A 21,514-nucleotide genomic window follows, 5' to 3' on the forward strand; every position below is an offset into this window, starting at 1 on the left:
GCGGAATTCCATCGGCCCTCTTAGCAATCCTGGAAAATATCCACAAAGAGTACTGTATAAGAATCAGGCTGGACGCCCAGGGGTCGTTATTGCCCATAAAAATTAAAAAGGGATTGAGACAGGGCTGCACTTTGGCACCCTGCCTCTATAGTTTGTACATTTCTGACTTAAAGGAGGCTCTGTTGGGAGTGGGGCTCAGTCCACCGAAATAGGGTGGAAAGTTCCTAAATTGGTTGGCATATGCAGATGACCCTGCACATAGATTCAACTTTGGTAGTTTTGCAACGACTGCTAACTAAAATGAGTGAGTACGCTAAATCAAATAGCCTACTAATTAATCAAAGAAAAATACAAGTAATTCATTTCTCAAATCCAAATGGGAACAAAACCAAATTTAGGTGTCCTATAGAAGACATTGAGATTGAAGCCCTAAGAGAGGTAATTTATATGGGCTTCTATTTCTTTGACCGGTCCTCCAGGGAGGATTTGCTAAGGCAGACATTGGATAAATGCAACCAACTAAATTTTCAAATGATGAAAATCCATGTCAATTACTGTAAATACTTGTTGCAGTCGTTAATTGTATTTTATTATTTATTTATTGAATTTGTAAAAAGCGCCCAGACCCTGAAGTATAACAGCGCTAGAAGAAGGTACAGTTCGTAAGAAGATTAGGCACTGTTAGACATAGCAAAGGTCAGTTACAGGTATTTGTTGGAGAGGTTTTTTTCATGATTTCTGAAGAGTATGTAGGAGAGTTCTTCTTGGGTGTGCAAGAACTTTTATGTGGGGAAAAGTCGTTCCAAAGATTTTATACGGCTTAGAGATAAATTCAATGGCCCTAGCATTGCCCTGTGTTAAAATTAAAGGCTACTAGTGGAAAAGGGTACTTAATTTGCCCCTGTCAATTCCTATGCCAGCAATTTGTTTTGAATTAGGTTTACTGTCACTGGAATATTGGTCCCAATGGAGAGTACTTAATTTAATGGATACAATCTTCTCTCCAGAAGCGAATACTTCATATGAAGATCTAGCCGGAGAATTGGGTATGAAAGAGTCCTTTTATTTAAGGGAGTTAGCAATGTATACAGATGGGATCCTCGAAGAAAATGGGAAACGGAGAAGTGACCGAACTGTCAATCCAGAAGCTGTAAAGAAACAGACTGGAATAAGACTATAACAAGTGCAAGGTCGTATAAGGTCTTTTCCACTCTTTCCTGGATAGATGAGCCATTAGGATCTCTCCCAAACTACCTCAAACAATTCCCCTGTGCTATAATAAGGATGCAATTTCTGCTCTTTCGACTAAATCTCGTGCCAACAAGGGAAATCGTGTCAATATGTGAGAAGAAAGGGTGATAGCATTTTATGCAGATTTTGTAAAGCCTTGGGTTCGATTGAAAACTTGAGACACATACTTGTGGAGTGTACTGCCCTAAAAGATATGAGAACACAATATTTGAGTCGATTCTTTGTGGTAAGAAATGTGGTTAGCTCCCAGGAGTTTTGGGATATAATGAGTTCTGGAAATAAGGTGTTTCTTACAGTAGAGATCATTAGAATGTTTGAATTGGGGATCACATTGAAGTAATGAAATTGTTTTAAATTGCGTGATGATTTGTAATAAGGGAAAATCGGCGCGTTTACTGTGTATTGTATTTTGTTTTATTTTATTGGATTTTAGCATTAATGTAAAATTGCATGTGTGTATATTTTAAATGTGTAAAAGTTCAGTGTCCTGAACAATTAAAACATAATAAAACATAAATGCATGTAGAGCTGGTTTGACCTTCTCTTTAGTGGTCCCAAACTCTGGAACTCGCTGCCTTATTTACTTGGAGCCTTTCCTAATAGTTTCCCATTTAGAAAGTCGCGGAAAGTGACATTATTTCCTCCACTTTGATGCAGTCTCGTGTACTGGGGCTGTGGGAGAGAAAAGAGGGATTCCTGGTGTCGGGAGAAGCTACCAGCTAAGTGCTGTCTTTCTTGGCTGAGGTAACTTGGAGGGGTGGGGAGGGGCCCTAGGTTGGGATCCCCCAGAGTCTTTGCCCCCACCTTCCTCTCCAAACCCCACTAACAAGGTGCCACAGACAACCCCTTAGATGAAGTCCTAATGTGCTAGACACAGAATGTGTTATTTAGGTGGAAACGTTCGGTCCCCAGCCATCGGTCAGGTGGTCACAGTATGACGAGGAATAAAGACACAAATTCAAGGTAAGGTTAACTTTTTGTAGAAATTACCACTGTACAGGAAAGCAGGGAATATTGGTGGCCTTCGGACACAACATAGTGACCAAGGTACAGTTACATTGTGCATTGTATGGGAAGGGGGGACTGCTCACTCAAAGGTTAGAGCTGACCATCACAGTGGCCATTCAGGTTGTGTCAGGAAACAGACTCATGGCATTAGCAACAAACCAGACAAGAGACACTTACATTCGCTAGGAGCACCATGCTTCCAGGCTCAGTTTCAGTCGGTTTCTCCCAGGGTCACCCGGCGTCATGCCCGGCTCATTTCGGCTTTCCGCGCCAGCACGATTCCAAGCACCGGGCCGATGGCAGTTGCTGTGGAAACGCTGGAGGCCTCTTTACACATTCGGTCACGTGATACGGCATTCCATGTCACGTGACTCGGGCTTCTTAAGTGGCTCTAGACATACGGACGCCGCTTCTGATTGAGCTCTTGTTTAAGTGCATTCTCGTTTGTGTTTTTGCCTGTATATGACCCTTGCCTGTTGTTTGGACTGCCTGCCTTGTCCCCTTTTTCTTGAATCTGTTTTTGCCTTGACCTCCTGACTTCTTGCTACATCCCTGGGAACTGCTCTTGCCTCCTCCTTTGTAATAATTTTGCTTGCACTCTGAACTGACCTCGGAATCTGCACTACGGACTTCTTTGCCTGACCCCTGGTACTACGCTGCTCGTCTGGTTACTGAACTAGGATCTCCCAACGGACTTCTTTGTTGAACCCTTTTGTTGGTTTTGTTTCTCCAGGAATTTCATACACTATTAATTTTGTCTTCGTCCTACCTTAATCCCAGGACTATTCTACAAGTGCTCGGACTATTGGTTTAGGCACTCTGCATGCCGTCGGGTCCGGTGGCTATTTTGGACTAGAGACTGGCCACCCCAGTTCTTAGGCGTACTTGTGCCGTCGGGATAGCTGCTCCTGATACCACCCTTGGAAACCATCACCAGCATTTCAAGTTAGTCTTCAAATCACGAACCCACAACCTAGATATGGTAAGCCTTACTCGCTACTCTGGGTAACTACGTTTCTGGTCTTCCTCTTCTTTACTTTCCTTACCATTTCTACCTGTTTGCCTTGCAGGGAATACCCTCTACTAGGATTGAGAATTCCAATACGCACAAGTCTATTCTGTCTGCCTAGTCATACAGGTTAGTTCTTTAATCAATTCCGAATAGCTTTGATGTTTCTTGAGAACTAGCCTGATAACTTGCGTTTCTCCTATACAGAAAGACGTCCAGATATTACCTGTGCATCTAGGGTTCTCCACACAGAGTCACAGCTCCCCAAAGGTGTCTTCTGGTGTCCCTCTTCTAGTGAATTGCTCTCAGTGGGTGTTTATTTATATATCATCCACAGAGTGACACTGCCTTGAAGAATTCTTCGGCTACACTACGGTCCAAAGGGCTGACTGATTCTAACAGGTTTCTTATACTTGACTTTGACATGGTGGCCAGACTCATTGCTTGGAATATGATGCAATGAAACCATTAGAGAACTATTATGTCAAATCATGAGATGCACAACACAAGATTGTGTTGTCTGAGTTAAGGGTTCATTTTTAGTGTGAGACAATATCTGTTTATTTAATTTACATTGAGTGTTCATAGTTGGCAATTCAAATGTTTGTTGGCTTGACTTTGTATAGATCAGGAGTTTTCCTGTTTAAATCTTTTTATTCTCACTGTGGCAAAGTCAGTGTGGCAACCCTGGGTTCATAAGGCCTATCATTTCCCAGGATCAACATTTGAGGTATATCGAATACTATGCACCTAGTTGTGCATAGATCAACCTCTTTGCATCTTATTCAATTTTTTTTTTACTTTGTTTATTTATAAATCAACACACAGGAGCTTATATATTCACATTGCTTATAGCTTCTCAAGACGTATTAAGGCACAAAATCTCCTCCCCCCACCCCCTATGTTCCTCAGTGGGCACTGTTCTCGGGCCTCATTCGGCCTGGTCCGGCAGTGGTGACGGATCGTCCATAGAATGAAGGGCTCTCGCAATCAGGCGATGGGTTTATATGTCAGGGCCGGATAGTTCTGATCGTAGTCCAGCACCAGTGCCCAAATGTCCATAAATCGGTGAAGCAGTCCTGCTTTAGCTGCCGTGACCTTCTCAGCTATTAGAATGTCCCAGAGTTTGACCCAGCAGAGGGTCATCAAGGGCCCATCCGCAGATTTCCAAGTGCGGGCCACCGTGATTTTGGCTGCCAGCAAAAACTGGGTTACTAGGGTCGCTCTCTTCCCTCATCTCGGGTATATGTCTGGCAGCGGGATCCCCAGGAGGACTTGCTCAGGTGTTAGCGGAATGGTCACCTGGCTGACGTCCTTTATAGTGGCTAGGCAGTGAATCCAGAACTCCTTTACTCTGGGGCAGGTCCACCACATATGAAAATATGATCCTGGGAGGCTGCAGAGACACCAGCATTGAGCGTCCAGGGCCTGTTGGAAGTGATGGAGGCGCAGGGGTGGGGGTAATACCACCGCAGAAGCAGTTTATGGGCACACTCCTGTTTGGTGATGCAGCGGGATGCCGTGCACGTTCTAGACCAGATGTCCACCCGCGTGTGATCTTCTATAGCGTGCCCAATGTCCATCTCCCATTGAGACATATAGGAGGGCCTGGAACGAAAAGGGTCATCTTGTAGCAGTTTATAGAGGGCTGAGATCTTTCCCCGGGCTGGCAGGTCATTCACTGTTAGCTCTAGTGGAGTAAGGGGTCTTGTGGCCACTGCTCGGGTCTGGGGTGGGAGCACCAGTGCCTGAGTTAGGCGTAGGTGTATCTGTCTCCGCTAGCTGGAATGTCGTTTTACAGCGTTCGAAGTTTAGGGGGGAGTCCCCATCAAAGAGTTACCTCAGTGTTTCAAGGCCTCCTGCGACCCAGTTCCTAAAGTTCCTTGGATGTGCTCCGGGGGAGAAAGCTGGGTTGAGGAAGATTGGAGAGAGCGCACTCGGGTCTCCTGGAACACCACGATGTCTGCGGGCCCACTCCCAAGCCTTTATTGATTGTTTTGTGGCAGTCAGTACTCCCGGCCAGCTCCGGCATAAGGCGGTGGGGAGAAACGGGAGGAAGCGGAGGGGGAGAGGGAGGCAGGATTGCTCAATCTCCACCCATTTCGGCCGCCGTGTGGCGAGCCCCCATGCTTGGAGGTGGCATTTGGTATTTACGGAGGTTGGGCACCCCCAATCCACCCAGTATCGTGCTGGCCATCATCGATCTTCGCGGGATACGTGCTTTCTTCCCCTTCCATATGAAGTCAACCATCTTCCTTTGGAGCCGCTGTAGGGGGGGGAGCGGAATTAGGGCTGGGAGGGAGGCGCAGGCATAGAGGAAGCGAGGGAGTAGGTTCATTTTACATATCGTGATGCGGCCTAGCAGGGAGATTTCTTGCGATTGCCAGCGGGTCAGGTCCTTCTCCAGTTCCTCGAAGAGCGGCAGAAAGTTAGCCTGGTAGATTTTCGTTGGATGAGCGGGGATCTGGACCCCCAGGTATGCGATCGATTGGGTGCTCCATTGGAACGCGCCTCGCTCCTCTAAGGCCTCTCGTTCGGCTGGGGTCAGGTCCACTCTGAGTGCCGCTGACTTTTGGAAATTAATGGCAAATCCCGATGCCCTCCCAAAGTCGTGGATTTCAGTCAGGGCCGTCCTCATGGACCCTTCGATGTTCGTGATGGTTAACAGAACGTCGTCTGCGTAGAGGGCAACTTGCTCGGAGCCGATCTTCAGGCCACTGATCCGGGGGTTTTTGCGAACTCGCAGAGCCAGTGGCTCCATGGCCAGAGCAAAGAGCAGCGGGGCTAATGGGCATCCCTCTCTTCCCGCATGTGAGATGGATTGAGTCCAATAGGCGGCCGTTGACTCTCAGCCTGGGTTTAGGGGCTTGGTAGTTCGTGAAGATCATCTTCCCGAAGGTTGGGCCAAAGCTGAAAGCCTCTAGGAGTGAGGCGCAGGTAAGACCAGTCCACCTTGTCGAAAGCCTTGGTTGCATCTAGGGCCAGTAAGGCCAGTTGTTGGGAGTCCCGATTGGCGATCTCTATTAGGTCCAGTGCCCTGTGGATGTTACCTTTTGTCGACCTGCGATTTATAAACCCTGTTTGATCTGGGTCTATGATGCTCGGAAGGATAGGTGCGAGACGATTGGCCAGGATCTTAGAGTATATGTTGGCATCCAAATTCAGCAGAGAGATGGGTCTATACCAGCTGATTTCTTGAGGGTCCTTTCCAGGCTTGAGGATGAGGACTGTGATGGATTCCTGCATCGTTGGAGTGATCGTTCCAGTGGCCGCGAATGAGTTGAATAGGCGGGCCAGGGGTGGCCACTAGGTGGGGCCAGAGGAATTTGTAGAAGCGGGTGGAAAATCCATCCGGGCCTGGGGCTCTAGATTTCAAGCTTTTGATGGCTGCCTCCACTTCCTCGGTTGTAATAGGCACTTCGAGTTCTTTCCTGGCTGCCGGGGTCCGATGCGGGAGGGCCACCTCTTGGATGTACGCGCGCAGCTCGTCCGGGTCCCTCGGGGCTGCCGTCATTATTTCTGAGTGGTGTGCGGCAGCCAGGCAAAGTTTCTCGTGGTCCGCGTAGTAGATCGCCCCCTGCGGGTCGCGGAGGCCCAGGATGGTATTTCTGCTCTTCTCCTTGGCCAGCTTGTTAACCAGCAGTTTGTTAGCCTTATTGTTATGGACATACCATTGCTTGGTTCTAGTTAGTAGGTTCGCTCTGGCGTCGGTGTAGTGCGCTTCGAGCCTCTTCCTTGCGATTTGAAGGACCCTGTAGGATTTCGGGGCCCAGCCCTTTCTTTTATGGGTGGCTTCAGCTTCACAGACTTTGGCTTTCAGGGCGGCACGGGTCGCTTGCTCTCTTTTGTGGAATGCGGCACCTTGGGCGATCAGTTCCCCTCTGAGCACTGCTTTCATGGCGTCCCAGGTGTTGGCCGGGGAAGTATCCTCGTCACGGTTTTCTGCAAAGAAGTTTTTTTATTGTTCCGGCGATTGAGCCTCTCACTGCCATGTCCCCCAGAATAGGGTCATATAGGCTCCACTGGCGACGAGAAGGGGGTTCCGGGTCATGGGACTGCAGGGTTAATGTGACTGGAGCGTGGTCCGAGAGGATCCGGGGGCCAATCACCACCTCGTCTGTGAAGGTCAGGATCTGGGGGGAGGTCAGGAGCAGATCGATCCTGGAAAAGGTGTGATGCACATACGAGTAGAAGGTGAAATCTTTCTCATCCGGGGACAATACCCTCCAGGGGTCCACACTGTTCAGCGTGCGGAACAGGTGGAGCAGGCCACTGGTCAACTTCAGATCTCTGGATGTTGGGGGGGTGGGATCTGTCCTTGAGGGGGTCTGGGACCCTGTTGAAGTCCCCTCCCATGACGACATGCCCCTCAATGAATGGGAGGAGAGAGTCTTCTAGGTCTTGGTAGAAGCCTTCTTGGTGTTTGTTTGGAGCGTAGGCCGAGATGAGGGTGTAAAGTTGACCAAGGACGGTGCATTTGATTGCGATAAAGCGACCATCCTGACATCGTAGCGAGTCCAGGATCTGGGGCTTCAGATCTTTCGCAAATAGGATAGCGGTGCCTCCCTTCTTAGTTCCGTTGGAAGCGAAGAATTGTAGCGGGAAGAGTCTGTTTCGCAAGCGAGAGAAGTCTGCTGGGATTAAGTGCGTTTCTTGCAGGAAAGCGATCGAGGTCCCATCATTTTGTAGCCTTTGCAGAATGGATTTTCTCTTCGGGGGGGGGGGGGGGTGGGAGGGGGAGTGTTCAAGCCCCTAACATTCAGGGTGGTGACTTGAGTTTCAGATGTGGCAGCTGGCTCAAAGGATTTGCTTGCTGTGGGGGAGGGGATTATTGGGAGGGGGGGGAATTAAGTCAGCCATGGCTGTGAGAGCATGGCTATTTCACGTTCTCCTGTGGTTGAGGGTTTTAAAACTGGTCTCCAACGGGAGATATGAGCATTCAACAACTGCCTCCAACGGGAGGTCCAAACTGCGACTAGGGGGGGGCGATTTTAAACTATCGGCGCGGCCCCTGGCCGCCCAGGCTGTCGTCCGACAGAACCAACATTGTTGAAAGTTTCTCCAAAGGTAAAGTGGTGGAATCCGCCTTGAAGGAGGGTGTGGACCGCATGGGGTCCGCGGCGAGCTCAAAAGGTTTAGGTGGTTCCAATGCTATGTGTCCTGTGCGGGCGTCCTCGCACGTCATTTGGGTTTGCGGTTTCTCTGCACTCTTGACCAGGGGGCCAGTTTCTCCGGAGTCTGGGCAGAGAATTGATGCTGCATCGTCGAGGTGGCTGATGGTGTGGGGGTGCCTTTGTACGAGAATTGTAGCGCCGTGGGGAAGAGCCACCGGTAGCGGATATGCTGGTCTCGGAGGAAGAGCGAGAGTGGCCGGAGCATTCTGCGCTTCTGGAGAGTTGGTGGGGAGAGGTTCTGGAAGATGTGTAGTGGGGTGCCCTGGAATGAAAGCTTGTCCTTTGAACGGCCTATCGCTGCGATGGCCTCCTTAGTGGTGTAAACGTGGACCCTTGTGATTGCGTCCGGAGGGGGGGGGTCTGAGTCCGTACCCCGGCGAGGGCGCAGTCTGTGGGTTCGATCTAGTAGGAGTTGGGCCTCGTCCAGATCCGGGAGGAGAGACTGGAAGAAGGTGTTGACGTATTCAGGGAGCTCCTTGTCAGAGATTGAAGAGGGCACCCCTGGGATGCGCAGGTTATTACGGCGGGAGCGGTTTTCCATGTCTTCCTGCTTGTATTCGAGAATTTCAGTCCTCTCCATTATTGTCTGGACGGCGTGTTGTATCTCAGTTAGCGAGTTGGAGTGATCCGTGGCCAAGTCCTCAACCTCCCCCACACTCTGCTCGATGCTGCTGACCCTGTTGGCACTAATTTGGCGGTGTCATACAGGTTCTAAATTCCGATTTAATGTCGGACATGAAGGCCTGGAGGTCCTCTTTGGTCGCGAGCGTCCCTTTGTCGTCAGTCGCCTTTTGGGGAGTAAGCTTGGGGGTGGGAGGGGGGTTCTGTTTCCTTCCCCTTCTCCGAGGCCTGCAACATGGTAGAAATGTCAGCCGATTTGGAGGGCTTCAGTGCTTTGGTCATGGCTCCGGGGTGAGGGATGCCCTCCGGGGGGTTGGCTCAGTGTCCACGTCCCGAAGGACCTGAAGAGGCGGCAGCCGGGGAGGAGTAGGGATAGATTGGGCTGGGGCGTCCCAGGAGGATGTGCGGGCAGGCTGTGCTCCCAGGCCCTCAGGGGGAGGTGAGGTTCGCCGTGGTGGAACAGTCGCAGGGTTGGGTGGCTGTCCAGGGTGAAGGTGGCGAGGACAGGCACTCCCCAGCAGGAGAAGAGAAGAAGTGGGCAGGGGCACCCCAGGAAGCCAGGGGAGGCGTCACACTTCATCTAGGGGGCTGACAATTGGGGAACCCGGGGGGGGGGGGGCGCAGGGAGGGAGGCCCGCAGGGAGGGAGGCCAGCGTGGTTCAGCGAGCTCCTGGGGGGCTGTTGCAGCGGGGACCAGAGCGGCTAGGGGGAAGGCTGTTGGCGGGTAGGGCCGGGGCGGGAGGCAGGGGGGCCTTTGCGCCAACAGGGGAGGAAGAAGAGGGATCCCCAAAGCGCTCCAGGTGGGAGTAGGCGGGGCCTGCCCCTTATGTTGGGGGGGGGGTGACTGGGCTCACCTGAGTGATGGGTGTTACCCCCTCTCAAGAGCCAGGGTCCACGCTGTAGCTGTTAAGCGGAGGCCCCCCTCCATGAGGGCGCTCAGCGGATGCTGGATTGGTGCCCCTCATACCCGCGGGCAGGGGCGCCGCCGGCAAGGTCCGTCGGAGCTCCAGTCACGGTCCAGTGACGAGCTTCAGGCAGGAGAGAAAAAGTGGGTTGGGGGGGGCAGGCGCGGCCGCCGTGGGATCCAGCGGACTGGGAGGTCTCAGTGCCGCAAGAGCCTGGAGGTGCCTGGACACGGAGGCGGGCGCTGGTGGAGAGAGGCCTGTACAATGATTCCCGGGCTAATGGGAGTGGGGCCGGCCAGGAACGCGGGCAGCCCCCGTGCGGATGTGAAGTGAAGCTGGCGAGCGGGCGGAGACAGGTGCCGTCAATTCACTCCTAGTTCGGGCCGGGGATAATCCGGTCCCCAAAGCTCGTTGTGCGCCGGTGAGGTGGAGCCAGCAGAGTGTCGAGATGCAGGTTCGGCATAACTGCTGCCATCTTGGTTTGCGGCACGGGCTGCCGGAGGAGCGCTACCCTCACCGCGTTAGATATGATCCTGGGGGCGTTAAGCTCCCAGGTTGCGTCCAGTGGTGCGGGGGATGTTCCGCTGCAGCGTCTCAGCGAAAGGTTGCGGCGGGCATAGCAGGAACCATGGATAAGTTAATCGTAGTCGCGGACCCTTGCAGAGGCAATCAGTGGAGCTGCCTCATCGCTGGCGCTCCAGGCCACGCCCCTCATCTTATTCAATTTTATTGTAATTCTGAATGCTGTGGCTGCACGTTTTAAGAACAGACACCACTGGAACAGTTTTCTTTATTTTAAGAAAGTAGTCCATTTCCTCCTCAGGAATTTTCTCAAAACCTATGTGTATCTAGTATAAGCCATCCAGCCTGCTGCTTCATTGTTCACCTTCCTGAAATAGTACCCTTCTGTGTTTGCTGAATAGATTTGTGTTCATCCGGCGTGATGGAGCTGGTTCATTATTTGACTTGCTATTACTTTAGCAGTGTCTGGTAGATGTCAAAAATAGGATGGGCACACATCTAGAAGTGCTTTCTTTAAAAGAACAGGCTCACTGAGCCCGCCTTAAAGTGTGAATGGGTATGACTTTGCTTAGAGAATAATTAAGTGTCACTGAAAGATTGTGACAGATGTTCTGAGGAGGCTCTGAGTGACCATGTTGGAAGCGAGTCAACTGGGGATTAGATGTTTGACTGCTGTCCACATTGGTGCGGTGAAGGGGGTGGGCGGGGCATAAGTGAACCCTTACACAAAAACTTAAAAAGGTGGACGAGGTTACTCTTCGTGGCTGGATTGTGTCTGGGCAGAGAGCATGGATAGTGAATGAAGAGGACTGAATATTTAAGATGTTTCATTGGTAGGGTCTCCTATGTTTTATAATCCTAGTCCCATTCCATTTCCTTCATATTGGTTGAATATTATCCCAGTAACATGCATTTTTAAAAAGAACTAATACACGTGTGGGATGCATCTTGCACCACCCCCTTGCCCATTTCTTCACGTGGAAGGGAAAGAAGCAACTGCATCAGTCGGGTTTTGGCACTTTTACACTGTGGTGAAATTAGTTTTCTTTTTTCTTTTCTTCATGCCTGCCGTCACCTCCTGTCCCACTATTGCAGTGGCTGTTTTTACTGTGCCAGCCTTTTGTTTGTCTGGTGCATGTATGCTTGGACCACTATTGGGTCCCTTAACCTTCTATGAGAAACCATTTTACCTCGGTCCCTTAGCGTTCACCTCTGCCGCTGAAAAGATCTCTTCCATTATAAACCTGACAGAGCTTCAGTTGTTCTTGAAATATAAGTCTTCACTCTGGTCAGGGATGTTGGAGGTATGGACTGAGTTAGAATTATTGAAAACTGCCACAGAGTAAGGATGCAAATGATGAGGATGCAATCTGAGTCTCTCACTATGGCTACTTCCAAAACATGAATTAGCAGGAACTGTTTGGCGCACCATGTTAGAAGTAGCTCCAAATATTAGCAGTCCTGCTTTACCTTAATCTGCTGTTTCGAGATCAGTGTTTCACATTTTTAGGTTGGCAGTTTTTGTGCCAGGAGCTAGGCAAAAGACTCTAGCGTAGAGAAAAGACTGTTTTAATGAGATACCGGAGTGGACAACCACAATTTTATTGAGCAAATTGGAGTGGGCAGGGAGACCAGAGATGGGCGTGTTTTCGAGATAGATTTAACTATTCCAACTTTGAAGGACCTGTTTATTATATGCTTCAATTGGTACTAGAATGTCTGGATATTCTAAGCATATTGGTCAGGATGATAATTGGTGGGTGTGAAAGAGGGGTTGCCCTGGGGGCTGGCTACTGCTGCCCACTAAGTTTTGCAGGGCGCTGGTGTCCGTTTTTGGAAGAACCCGTCCATAACTGAAACACATTGTGATGGCATGGCAGGGATTTGTCACTTTTTGCATCTGAAACTTGGGGGACTCATACACTGTAGGTTCATCAGAACAGCGGCAGACATGCAAAATGCAGAGTGCACCAATGCAGCTTAACTGCAACATAGAAATATCCCTGGTCAATGCAGACAAACTTTACTGGCTTGCGAGCCCTGCTTGCAGAGATAGCTGTTATCGGTGGTGGCCCGCCTGTTTCACCCACTTGCGGAACTCCACTTCATCCACCATGTGTGAACAGGGGTTCCAAGATTACACTGACCTGAAATATTGTCTCACCCGCAGTGGCAAGGGACAGATCAAATAGTGAAGTTCAAAAGCTAAATAATTACCAACAAAAACAACTCTTATTCTCTAAAGCCAGCCTTAAAACACGGATGTCCTGGTCTAGGAGGAACACGATGCATGTGATACGTTTGGTGAATATGAGGGTTGGAGGCATGAGTATGTGGCAGAACTTCAAGAAAGTGAGAGGAGATGAAGGTGAAATCAGTGTGTCGGTGGGGAATGGAAACACAGAATTAACTTGTTGGTGGTTAGCAGGTGTGGTTGAGAACCAGTGACAAGACCCCAGACCAGAGCGTGCCTCCATTTAGGCAGTCTGACTGGCCTCCAGGCTGCTGGAGGTTTTGGGGCCTGAGCTTGGTGTTTCCTAGCCTCCTCCCAGTCTCTGCCCAGTTCAGGCTGATGACACCTTTACAACCCTTATACAGAAATATTGCAGAGACCAAGGGGAACAAAGAGGATACTGAAGGCAAGGAAAGGTAGTGGAGAGGACACTTGGATATCCCAGATTGTGAGTGACAAGTGTCCAGGTATTGCCGAGAGCCAGCCTGGATTGCAAGACTGTTCGATCCCAGAGGCTTTCCTCTTTTGTTTGGATAAATTGGAGAAACCATCATGTTACTTTATTAAAGGTTGATACAGTTTGGTGATAACCAAAGAAATACCAGTTCTGCGAACTCCATTCTATTAGTACATGCCTCTCATTGATCGCTGCTCTTCTTCACAATAGGTGAGAAGCTAGCGCAGAGAATGTTGATGAGGTCTTTGGTGGTGGTGCTGGGGATAGGTATGATGTAAAAACATGGGATTCTCTTAATAATTTGTTTTCCATCTGACGTTGATGATTACAAAGCCTACAAGATACTTCTAGATCCCCATGCAGACACTGCATTTGGTCCTTGGAAATTTATGAGAACTACAGTGCCTATGCCTCCTTTCAGCAGATCAATCCAAATGCCATAAAGGAGATGTGGGGGGAGGGGCCTTTGTTTTTCTGGCTCTCCGTCACAACAGAGGAAGGTTTTTGGTTCCTTACCTTGCACCATGATTGCTCTGACAAGGTTCCTTCAAAGATCACCCTAAAGATCAGGGACACAGTTGCTTGAATGTTTTTAAACAGAGTAACAAGTGCAAGAGGTTGGCTTGAGGAGGTTGCCAAAACATCTAAGGCATTAGGGTATCTAGTAACATTGCACATGGTTTGGTCTCACTCCTCCCCAGTAGTATTAATGCCTAAGGTTATTTACTGACTATTAGGGAGAATTCTCAATTCTGTGTTACTTCCCTTCTACCCTAGACCCCCAGCTCTTTTGCTGGATCTTAGGACTTTTACCTTTTTATCCTAGAGAGTGAGACCCTTTTCCCACTGTCTCATGTATTTTTATTTTTATTTTACCTTTGGTTTTGGAGTCTTACAAACTCCATAGGCTTCATCCTTTTACATTGTGACACACAGCACCCTCAGTTTAGTGTCACAGAGAATTCCTTTGGATTTCTGTTGAGGTTTAAATACCTTCTCTTGGATAAACTACTGTTTCCGAGAGTAGTGAAGTGAAATTGACTTTACTTGCCTTTTCACTTTGTAGACCTAGCACAAACTATCTTACATAAGTGCTGGAGGGGTTACTTAGTAACCCCTTTGTCTACCCTCTCATGTAACATGTTCATGTTAACCTTTCTACAATTAATGGCTGGTGGCAGTAGTTTACTTTTTCCTACCATTGTGCGTTTTTACCGCAGACTGAATCCTCAGCTGCAGTATTGCACCCAAGGGTGCCGATTTTGTCAAAATGTCCCTGTTCTTCTTTTTCCGCCATTTCTTGTTGGAAAAGTCCTTCGTGAGATTTACTCTGCGCGCCAAACCAGGTTTGGTCCCTTTGTTCGTTTTGTCTTTGGCAGGATTCACTGGTGAAGCGCGCACCTCCAGCGTGTCTGGAATGGCAGGAAGCAAGGGAGGTTCCTGAAACTCCCTGTGCTTAGTCTTTTTGGTTACAGGAATGCACCCAAAGGTGATTGGCTGGCGGGCTGTCCTTGAAGGACAGCCACCCTGCTGTGTGAGTGACAGCTAGGCTGCGAATAAATTGGAAAAACTTGCATAAAAGGCAAGGTCTTTTGCAAGGAAGGCAGAGTTGACCACTGGACGAAGGAACCTAAGAAGAAATTGGAAGAGAAGCTTGCTGCACCCTCCTTGACCGTTGCTTTGCCCAGTGAAGCCCTGCTGCAGTGCTGAAGCTTTGAATTTCTAATAGACTAGAGAAGCCCTGAAAGGACGACTTCTCCCCTTGGGTTGGTGGGACCAATCAGCCCCAAGACATACTCGACTGGAACCCCTCTCTCTGCTGGCTGTACTTCTTTGCTGCTGCAGGAACCGAGTGCCAGGGGACAGGAACACCAGAATCGAGTGCATCGCCTTTAAGCCGGACCCGATCTCCAGGAAGATCCTCCGGACTCTCTTGGAGCAGGACTAGCCAAGCCTGAACCACCTCAGCAGAGTGCTGGATCCCAGAAGCATGGAAAGTCCACAAGGTGTCTAAGAACCGCAGTGGTGCCATTTGCGAGTAGTCAAAATCGCAAAGTGCCGCTGATCTGAAGTGTGCCCATTGCTGCTGCTGACAGTCCCCAGACGTCCTCCATCTTGTGCCCACGACTGAGGCCCAGGAATAACAGGATCTGCAGGAACTACAACAGGAACAGAAGCCAGCTGGAACCTTTTTCTTCAGACTCAAGGTACCGTGAACTAAGGGGTACTTACCTCCTTGTTGTGTGTAGCTTGCTTGATCTCACTGGAGACTTGCATTGGGTGTCCTTTGCAGAATTGCTTGCATCTTTGCTTCTCACAAGCTTCCCAGCTTTTGGCCCAACAGTGATTCTTTTTACAACAAAACTCTCTTTAACATTGTGAAAGACTTTTGTGCTAAACTTCAAGAAGTGCCTCAGCTCCCCTAGACGTTGCTCAAGTGACATTGGTTGTCCTGATTCCCTGAAAACTCTTCTTACCTTCTGACCTTGTGTTTAACTGTCTCTTGAAACAGTCATACATACCTTACTTGTATAGCTGGGAAAGGGTTAACCTACATTGCATTGGGGGATTCTAAAGTGCTCACCTGTTTGAGAAACTTGTTGATCATTGTTTTATTCCCTAACATTTTTTCTTTTTGCCATAACTCCAGCATTACAATTTAAGTGTGAAACGTGATATATTAATGTCCAAAGTGTCCTAACTATTGAAGTTACCTCAGGGTGTAGGAAGTATATGTGTGCCATCCCAAAAGGGTATCCACTTACTTTATTGAACTGAAGGAGTGTGTTTTTTTTAAAGTGTATTTTAAGTGTTACATATTGCTCCCTTCTAAAGAAGGCACATTTTAAAACGGACTGTTAAATGAATAAATAATTATTTTATCAAGAAACCTTGAGTATACGTGTTTGAATACTTGTCACTGTGAAACTGTTGCAACCATACAGCTCACATTGACCTCTCTTGAGATACGCCTGGCTGCTCAGTCACTCTACCAACTTGTGTAGTACAGGCCTATACCAAAGGTTGTGTTAACTATTGCCAAGAGGACAAGGCTGGTGTAGTCTCCCCCAGGGTTACTACATACAATCTTGCCTAACGGTGACACTGAAGTTCTCAATCGCAGTGAATGGAGGTGTTTGGGTGTGCTGTGTAGTGGACGTGCTTAATGCGGTTAGGGAAAAGCATGTGTGTACAGACAGCCCTGCCATGTTAATATCTGCCATCCCGCAACTCCACAAGCATGAGTAGTCTCTGCTGAGCCTTTTCTGGAATGATGGTAACACCTTTAAATCTTGTATTCAGCACTGTGTATAGTTGATTGATCACGTTGTGTACACCTTTGTTGCATTTTCTCCATATTTCGGAAGGAATTGTAACACAAAAGAGCATGTTGGATGTGGATGTGCATACACACCCCATGCTTGGTGCCACCCTCATTCATGCTACGAGCACCAACTGGGTGTAGTTCATTTCACCACAAAAATTGTGCTATAAAGAACTTCCGGTTCTAGTGTATGTAATCTAAAGTCATTCATGGAACTAAATGTCCACAGCTTACCTGTGACCTGAAAGGAATGCCCTTTTGTCTTTTATCACACTTCATGTGCAGGTTGCTGTTCCCGAAGCTGAAGCAAAAGCTGGCCTTACTTTGAAGCCCAAACTGTACCCTGTAACAGTGACCGACATGCCAGTAATGAATGTAGCCTTTTCACAATTCTTGGCCTCCGTTTCTGGAAAAGTATCTTGCTTGGGTAAGTTGGAGGACCGCAACTAATAACTGCTTAGAAGCTTGTGTTCTCAGAACAGGGTCTATTACATTTCTGTCGCATTACATGGGACATAGAATTTTGTTGTTAAACGTTGATAAAAAATCTGCCTTTTCAGGCTTTAAAATTAACACTGTGTAGTAAACCGTCATCATTACCCATTTTTAGTCTGCACATGTGTGTATGCTATTGTACATTAGTAGGTTTTCTCCGATGGTGCATTTTCAGTCATAATCCTCTTTGGCTGCACATATATAGAGACTGAAAACTAATGTGAATTTAACACTTTGTAATTGATTTACTTCACTTTTGCCTACAATAATTTGTGCTTGTTGTAAAATAGAGAGCAAATCAAAATCCCAGTTTTGATGAAAGAGGTGAACCGCAGGTTTTCAAGACAAGGCTGCTCCCAGTGCAGAATGCTTGCAGCCTTTTACTCCACCAGGATAATCACTTATGCAAACCTACTGTTTGGGAGATTTTCTTTTTGCAATCTTACCTTTCTGTCCTGAGGCTCTCAGCACTACTACTGCTGGACTGGCTCGCTAGGTTTTTTTTCATGGACTTTGTAGGTGAGTGAGACTTCGTCTTGTAAGGTTCCAGTTTGGGGAGACCCCTCCCCTTTGTTTTGGCTTCTATGCTTTCCTATTGCAGCACCTCCCACCTTATGTGATATGCTGTTATGGACCGGTATGATTCCATTTGCAATTTCCTTTTGGGTTCACTTGTTAGTCCCTGGACCTAACAATACTTGTGTGGGTCTTTTCCTTATCAGGTGTGCTAATGTGTTAATTAATCACTGCTGTGTCGTTTCATAAAATCATTTTAGAACTATATAGTTCAAGTAAGCATGCAAGAATATCTGCTTATCACATTGTGAATATAGTAAATAAGTGATCTTCAGCTAGTTCATATTGTGTAAGCCATTTGCAACATTTCTTTTGAAATTTCTACACACTTTTTGTGACGCCGCTGCAGAGCATCAGGACTTTCACAGTAAACTGCCATGATCATGGTAAGGGGATACTGCATTTTCCTCGGGTCACCTGGAACATGCAGAAAACAGAAGAAATAAACCACAACTCCCATCCTGCCACCGCAGACCTAGTGCTTCTCATAGTTTGTCAAAGCTGCAGTTACTTTGCTGAAAATAATTGAACTGCCATCGACATCACGGTGCTGCAGCTCAGACTAACTCGGAATTGTGGCTCACAGAGAGCTGTGGTGGGTGCCAGGTTGCCAGGTGTTTCTTGTTTTGCTTGGGATGATTAACAAAAGCGATGTGTAAATTGGAGGTCAGGATGCTAGGTATTTTTGTTTTTGTTATGGGTGGGGAGATAGAAGCCCCCCCCACCTCTGTTTACAGAACCCATGTGCTTCCTCTGTCCACCCATAAAATGCTGGTACCAACTCAGGGCATAGAAAACAGAGGCTGGGAGGTGGGGGGGCATACATAATATAAAATTAAAGAGTGGTAGCTGTGGATTCCTAGGTATCCGCTTTTGGGTTCTGAATGAAATCATCAACAACTTTTTCTGTTTTCAATCAGATGTGACTCTGAAGTCCTCGATGGAGTCTTTCCCCGTAGTTGACAGCTACATTCTATAATTCTACATATCCTGAACTCTGTGGCAAGCAAGATTACCCTAAAACCAAAGTGATTTGGTAATAGGGATATTGTCAACTAAGTGAATAGTAGCATTCTCTCGTTTTTCAAAATGTCCAAAAATTAAAGCTATAATGTTCACTGAATTGCTTTATTATAATTTGTTTTATTCATCTATTAGGAGTTACCCTTTGGTGCGTCAAGCACTCATTTTAAATTGACGTTTTGGCAGGTTTTCATTTGGTTTTGTTCTGCCCATGTTTAATACGTTTTATTTATTGTTTTAATTTTTTTTAAAGATGCCTGTGGTGATCTGGCAGTCACTATGCAGCCCATGAGTCGTCAGGGAGAGAAGCGTAATCTTCAGCTTTCTGGAAAGTCCAACTCTGCTGCTTTCATGTTTGAGAATGTTTTACCCGGCAAATACAAAAGTAAGAATTGTTTATGTTGACTTATGTCCTGACTATTCATAATTCTAGTCTGCTCCATAAGTAATGTCTACATACGTATATTTGCTCTATAGTCATTGTGACCTTGACCTGTTTTCGCTATACCTTAACTTTTACACCAGCACAAGTTTTTTTCAAAAGTCTGTGTACATATGTGATCACAAATATATTTGCACCCTTTTTTACTTCTGCAATCCAATATGGAGTCTTTTGTAAAATAGCTCATTCTAAACAGTTTTCTACTTTAACTAGCCAATTTAGGAAAAATTGTATTCATTATTCCAGGTTTTATTTAAAACAATTGTATGCAATGTTGTGCTTTGCTTAGTATAATTTCGGGTTCGTTGTTTTGCCCTGATGACGTTAATCAGTGATGCAGATCCTGTGTTCCTGGGCCTCAGTCGTGGGGACAAGAGGTGGGACGTGTAGAGGACTCCTGCACAGCAATTTGGAGCTCTGTGGCAGCTACAGGCTCTTTTCTGATCAGCAGCACTTTGCCTAACCCAAGGGAAGAAGTCGTCCCTTCCGGAGCTTCACTTGTTGATTAGAAAAAGAGTTTCAGTACAGCAGCAGGGCTTCAACTGGCAATTCAAAGGTCCAGGAGGATGCAGCAAGCTTCGGTCATGTTTTTTTTGTCGGGTTGTTCTTCCCAGTGGTCGACTCTGTCTTCAGTCCCAAAACTCTCACCTTTTAAGCAGGTTTCTCCCTTTCATACACAGCCTAGCTGTCACTTAAACAGCAGGGTGTCTGTCCTCGAAGGACAGCCAGCCATCAGGACTGGGTATATTCAGGTTTCCCTGGAGACAAAGGACAGGGGAGTTTTGGGCACCTCCCTCACTATCTGCCCTACCAGACACACTGAAGCCCGCCAAAGGCAAAACGTACAAAGGGCTCAAACCTGGCTTGGCGCGCAGAGTAAAACCCAAGAAAGACTTCACAAAACAGAAAATGGGGAGAAGAAAAAGACTGGGGCCATTTTGACACAATGGTCACCCATGGGTGCTATACTGCAGCAGAGGATTCAGCCTGCGGTAGAAAAGCACAATGGTAGGAACATTAAACCACTGCCACTTAAAGTAGTGAGGGTAACATAAAAAATGTTACATGTGTAGGTTGGAAAAGGGGCTACTAAGTAACCCCCCATCCCCAGCACTCCACATTTATTTTTATTTATTTCTATAGCGCCGAAGCTAGCAGGCATCAGGGCGCATTACATAAAGACAAGGACAACAGGAAAGTGACGGGACAGCAGAGCAGGATTACTGGTCCTGAGTAGATTAACTTTACATGGGCTTTAGTATTTATGCAGGTCCTTTATTTGAACAACAGTATCTTCAGTTTCTTCCTAAAGGATAGGTAGTTAGATTCTAGCCTTGGGCTGTTTGGGAGTTCATTCCACTTTGATGTCGCTTTAGTAGGTAAGGCTCGCCCAAGTCCATTGGGTTTTTTGGAGTGAGTTACTTTCACAAACCATTGCGCCTTGGATCTTAAGGTGTAGCAAGGTCCGTACGTGGTTATTTGGTTTTTTAGGTAGACAGGGGCGGATCCAAATATACAGTGATGGATAACGGTCATTGCTTTAAAGGTAATGCAGTCTTCCACGTCTAACCAATGAAGGGAGTTTCTGTCTTCTGTGATATGTTCCCCCTTTGTATTCCTGGTAATTGTCCTCACCGCGTTGTTCTGTATGATCTGACATTGTTGTTTGCATTTTTTATTAACCCCCATCAGCAGTGCATTCCCGTAGTCCAGTCTAAATAAGATTGTGGCTCTGGCGATAATGGTGCTGTTTTGTTTACTCAATACAGGCCTGATGCGATTGAGCAGCCTTTGGTGGTATCAACAATTGTTTTTCAGGTATGTAACGTGGGCTTCTGCTCCCAAGGATGCTTGCAGGTAGACACCTAATGTCTTGATCTTGTCAGAGACCCCTATATTTGTGTCTTTGATCTTAAAGGTGGTGTAATCTGTGTCTAGTTTAGCTCTTGCCTGGGGTGATCAAAAGATCATGAGCTCAGACTTGCTTCCGTTGAGGCAAACCCAGTTTGTCATCATCCCGGCTTCGATGGAGCTGTAGATGCTAGCAAGTTTATTATTGTCGGTGGTATGACAGCCGGTCAGTTCGATGACTAGTTGTGTATCGTCCGCGAAATTTGTAAAAAACAACCACTAAATTGGTTAATGGGGTACATAGACATTACAGATAAAGATTAAACAAAGGGGCGATAGGCTGGCCCCCTGTCGGGGTATAGAGAAGTTATCTCCCCAATAGATCTTGGAGCTCTGATATTTAAGTAAGGATGTTACCCAGTCTATAGCTCCTCGAACAATTACCTGATTTATCAAGAGCCTTGTGGAGTTTTTGATGATCGAGCAAATCAAATTTTGCCGCAAGGTCTAATAATATCAGCACACCTGTTTTTCCCTCGTCCAGGATGCTAAGCATTTTTTGGTCTGAAGGTCGAGCAGGGCCGTCTCCGTACCATGTGCTCCTCTAAAGCCTGATTGTTGG

The 21,514-nt window shown here is 47.4% G+C and overlaps 1 protein-coding gene across 1 annotated transcript in view; it reads left to right on the forward strand.

The window, feature by feature from the left end:
• LOC138569235 (BOS complex subunit NOMO1-like) overlaps positions 1 to 21,514 on the forward strand; it is a 1,101,991-nt gene that overhangs the window by 200,941 nt on the left and 879,536 nt on the right. The window contains exons 13-14 of the mRNA XM_069647049.1: positions 16,791 to 16,932; positions 18,853 to 18,984. Coding sequence (XP_069503150.1) covers positions 16,791 to 16,932; positions 18,853 to 18,984 — 274 coding nt within the window. The remainder of the gene's footprint in view (positions 1 to 16,790; positions 16,933 to 18,852; positions 18,985 to 21,514) is intronic.

This window comes from Ambystoma mexicanum, chromosome 2q, assembly GCF_040938575.1.
Source record: "Ambystoma mexicanum isolate Mex_15411 chromosome 2q, UKY_AmexF1_1, whole genome shotgun sequence".
In the NCBI taxonomy this organism is placed as follows: Eukaryota; Metazoa; Chordata; class Amphibia; order Caudata; family Ambystomatidae; genus Ambystoma; species Ambystoma mexicanum.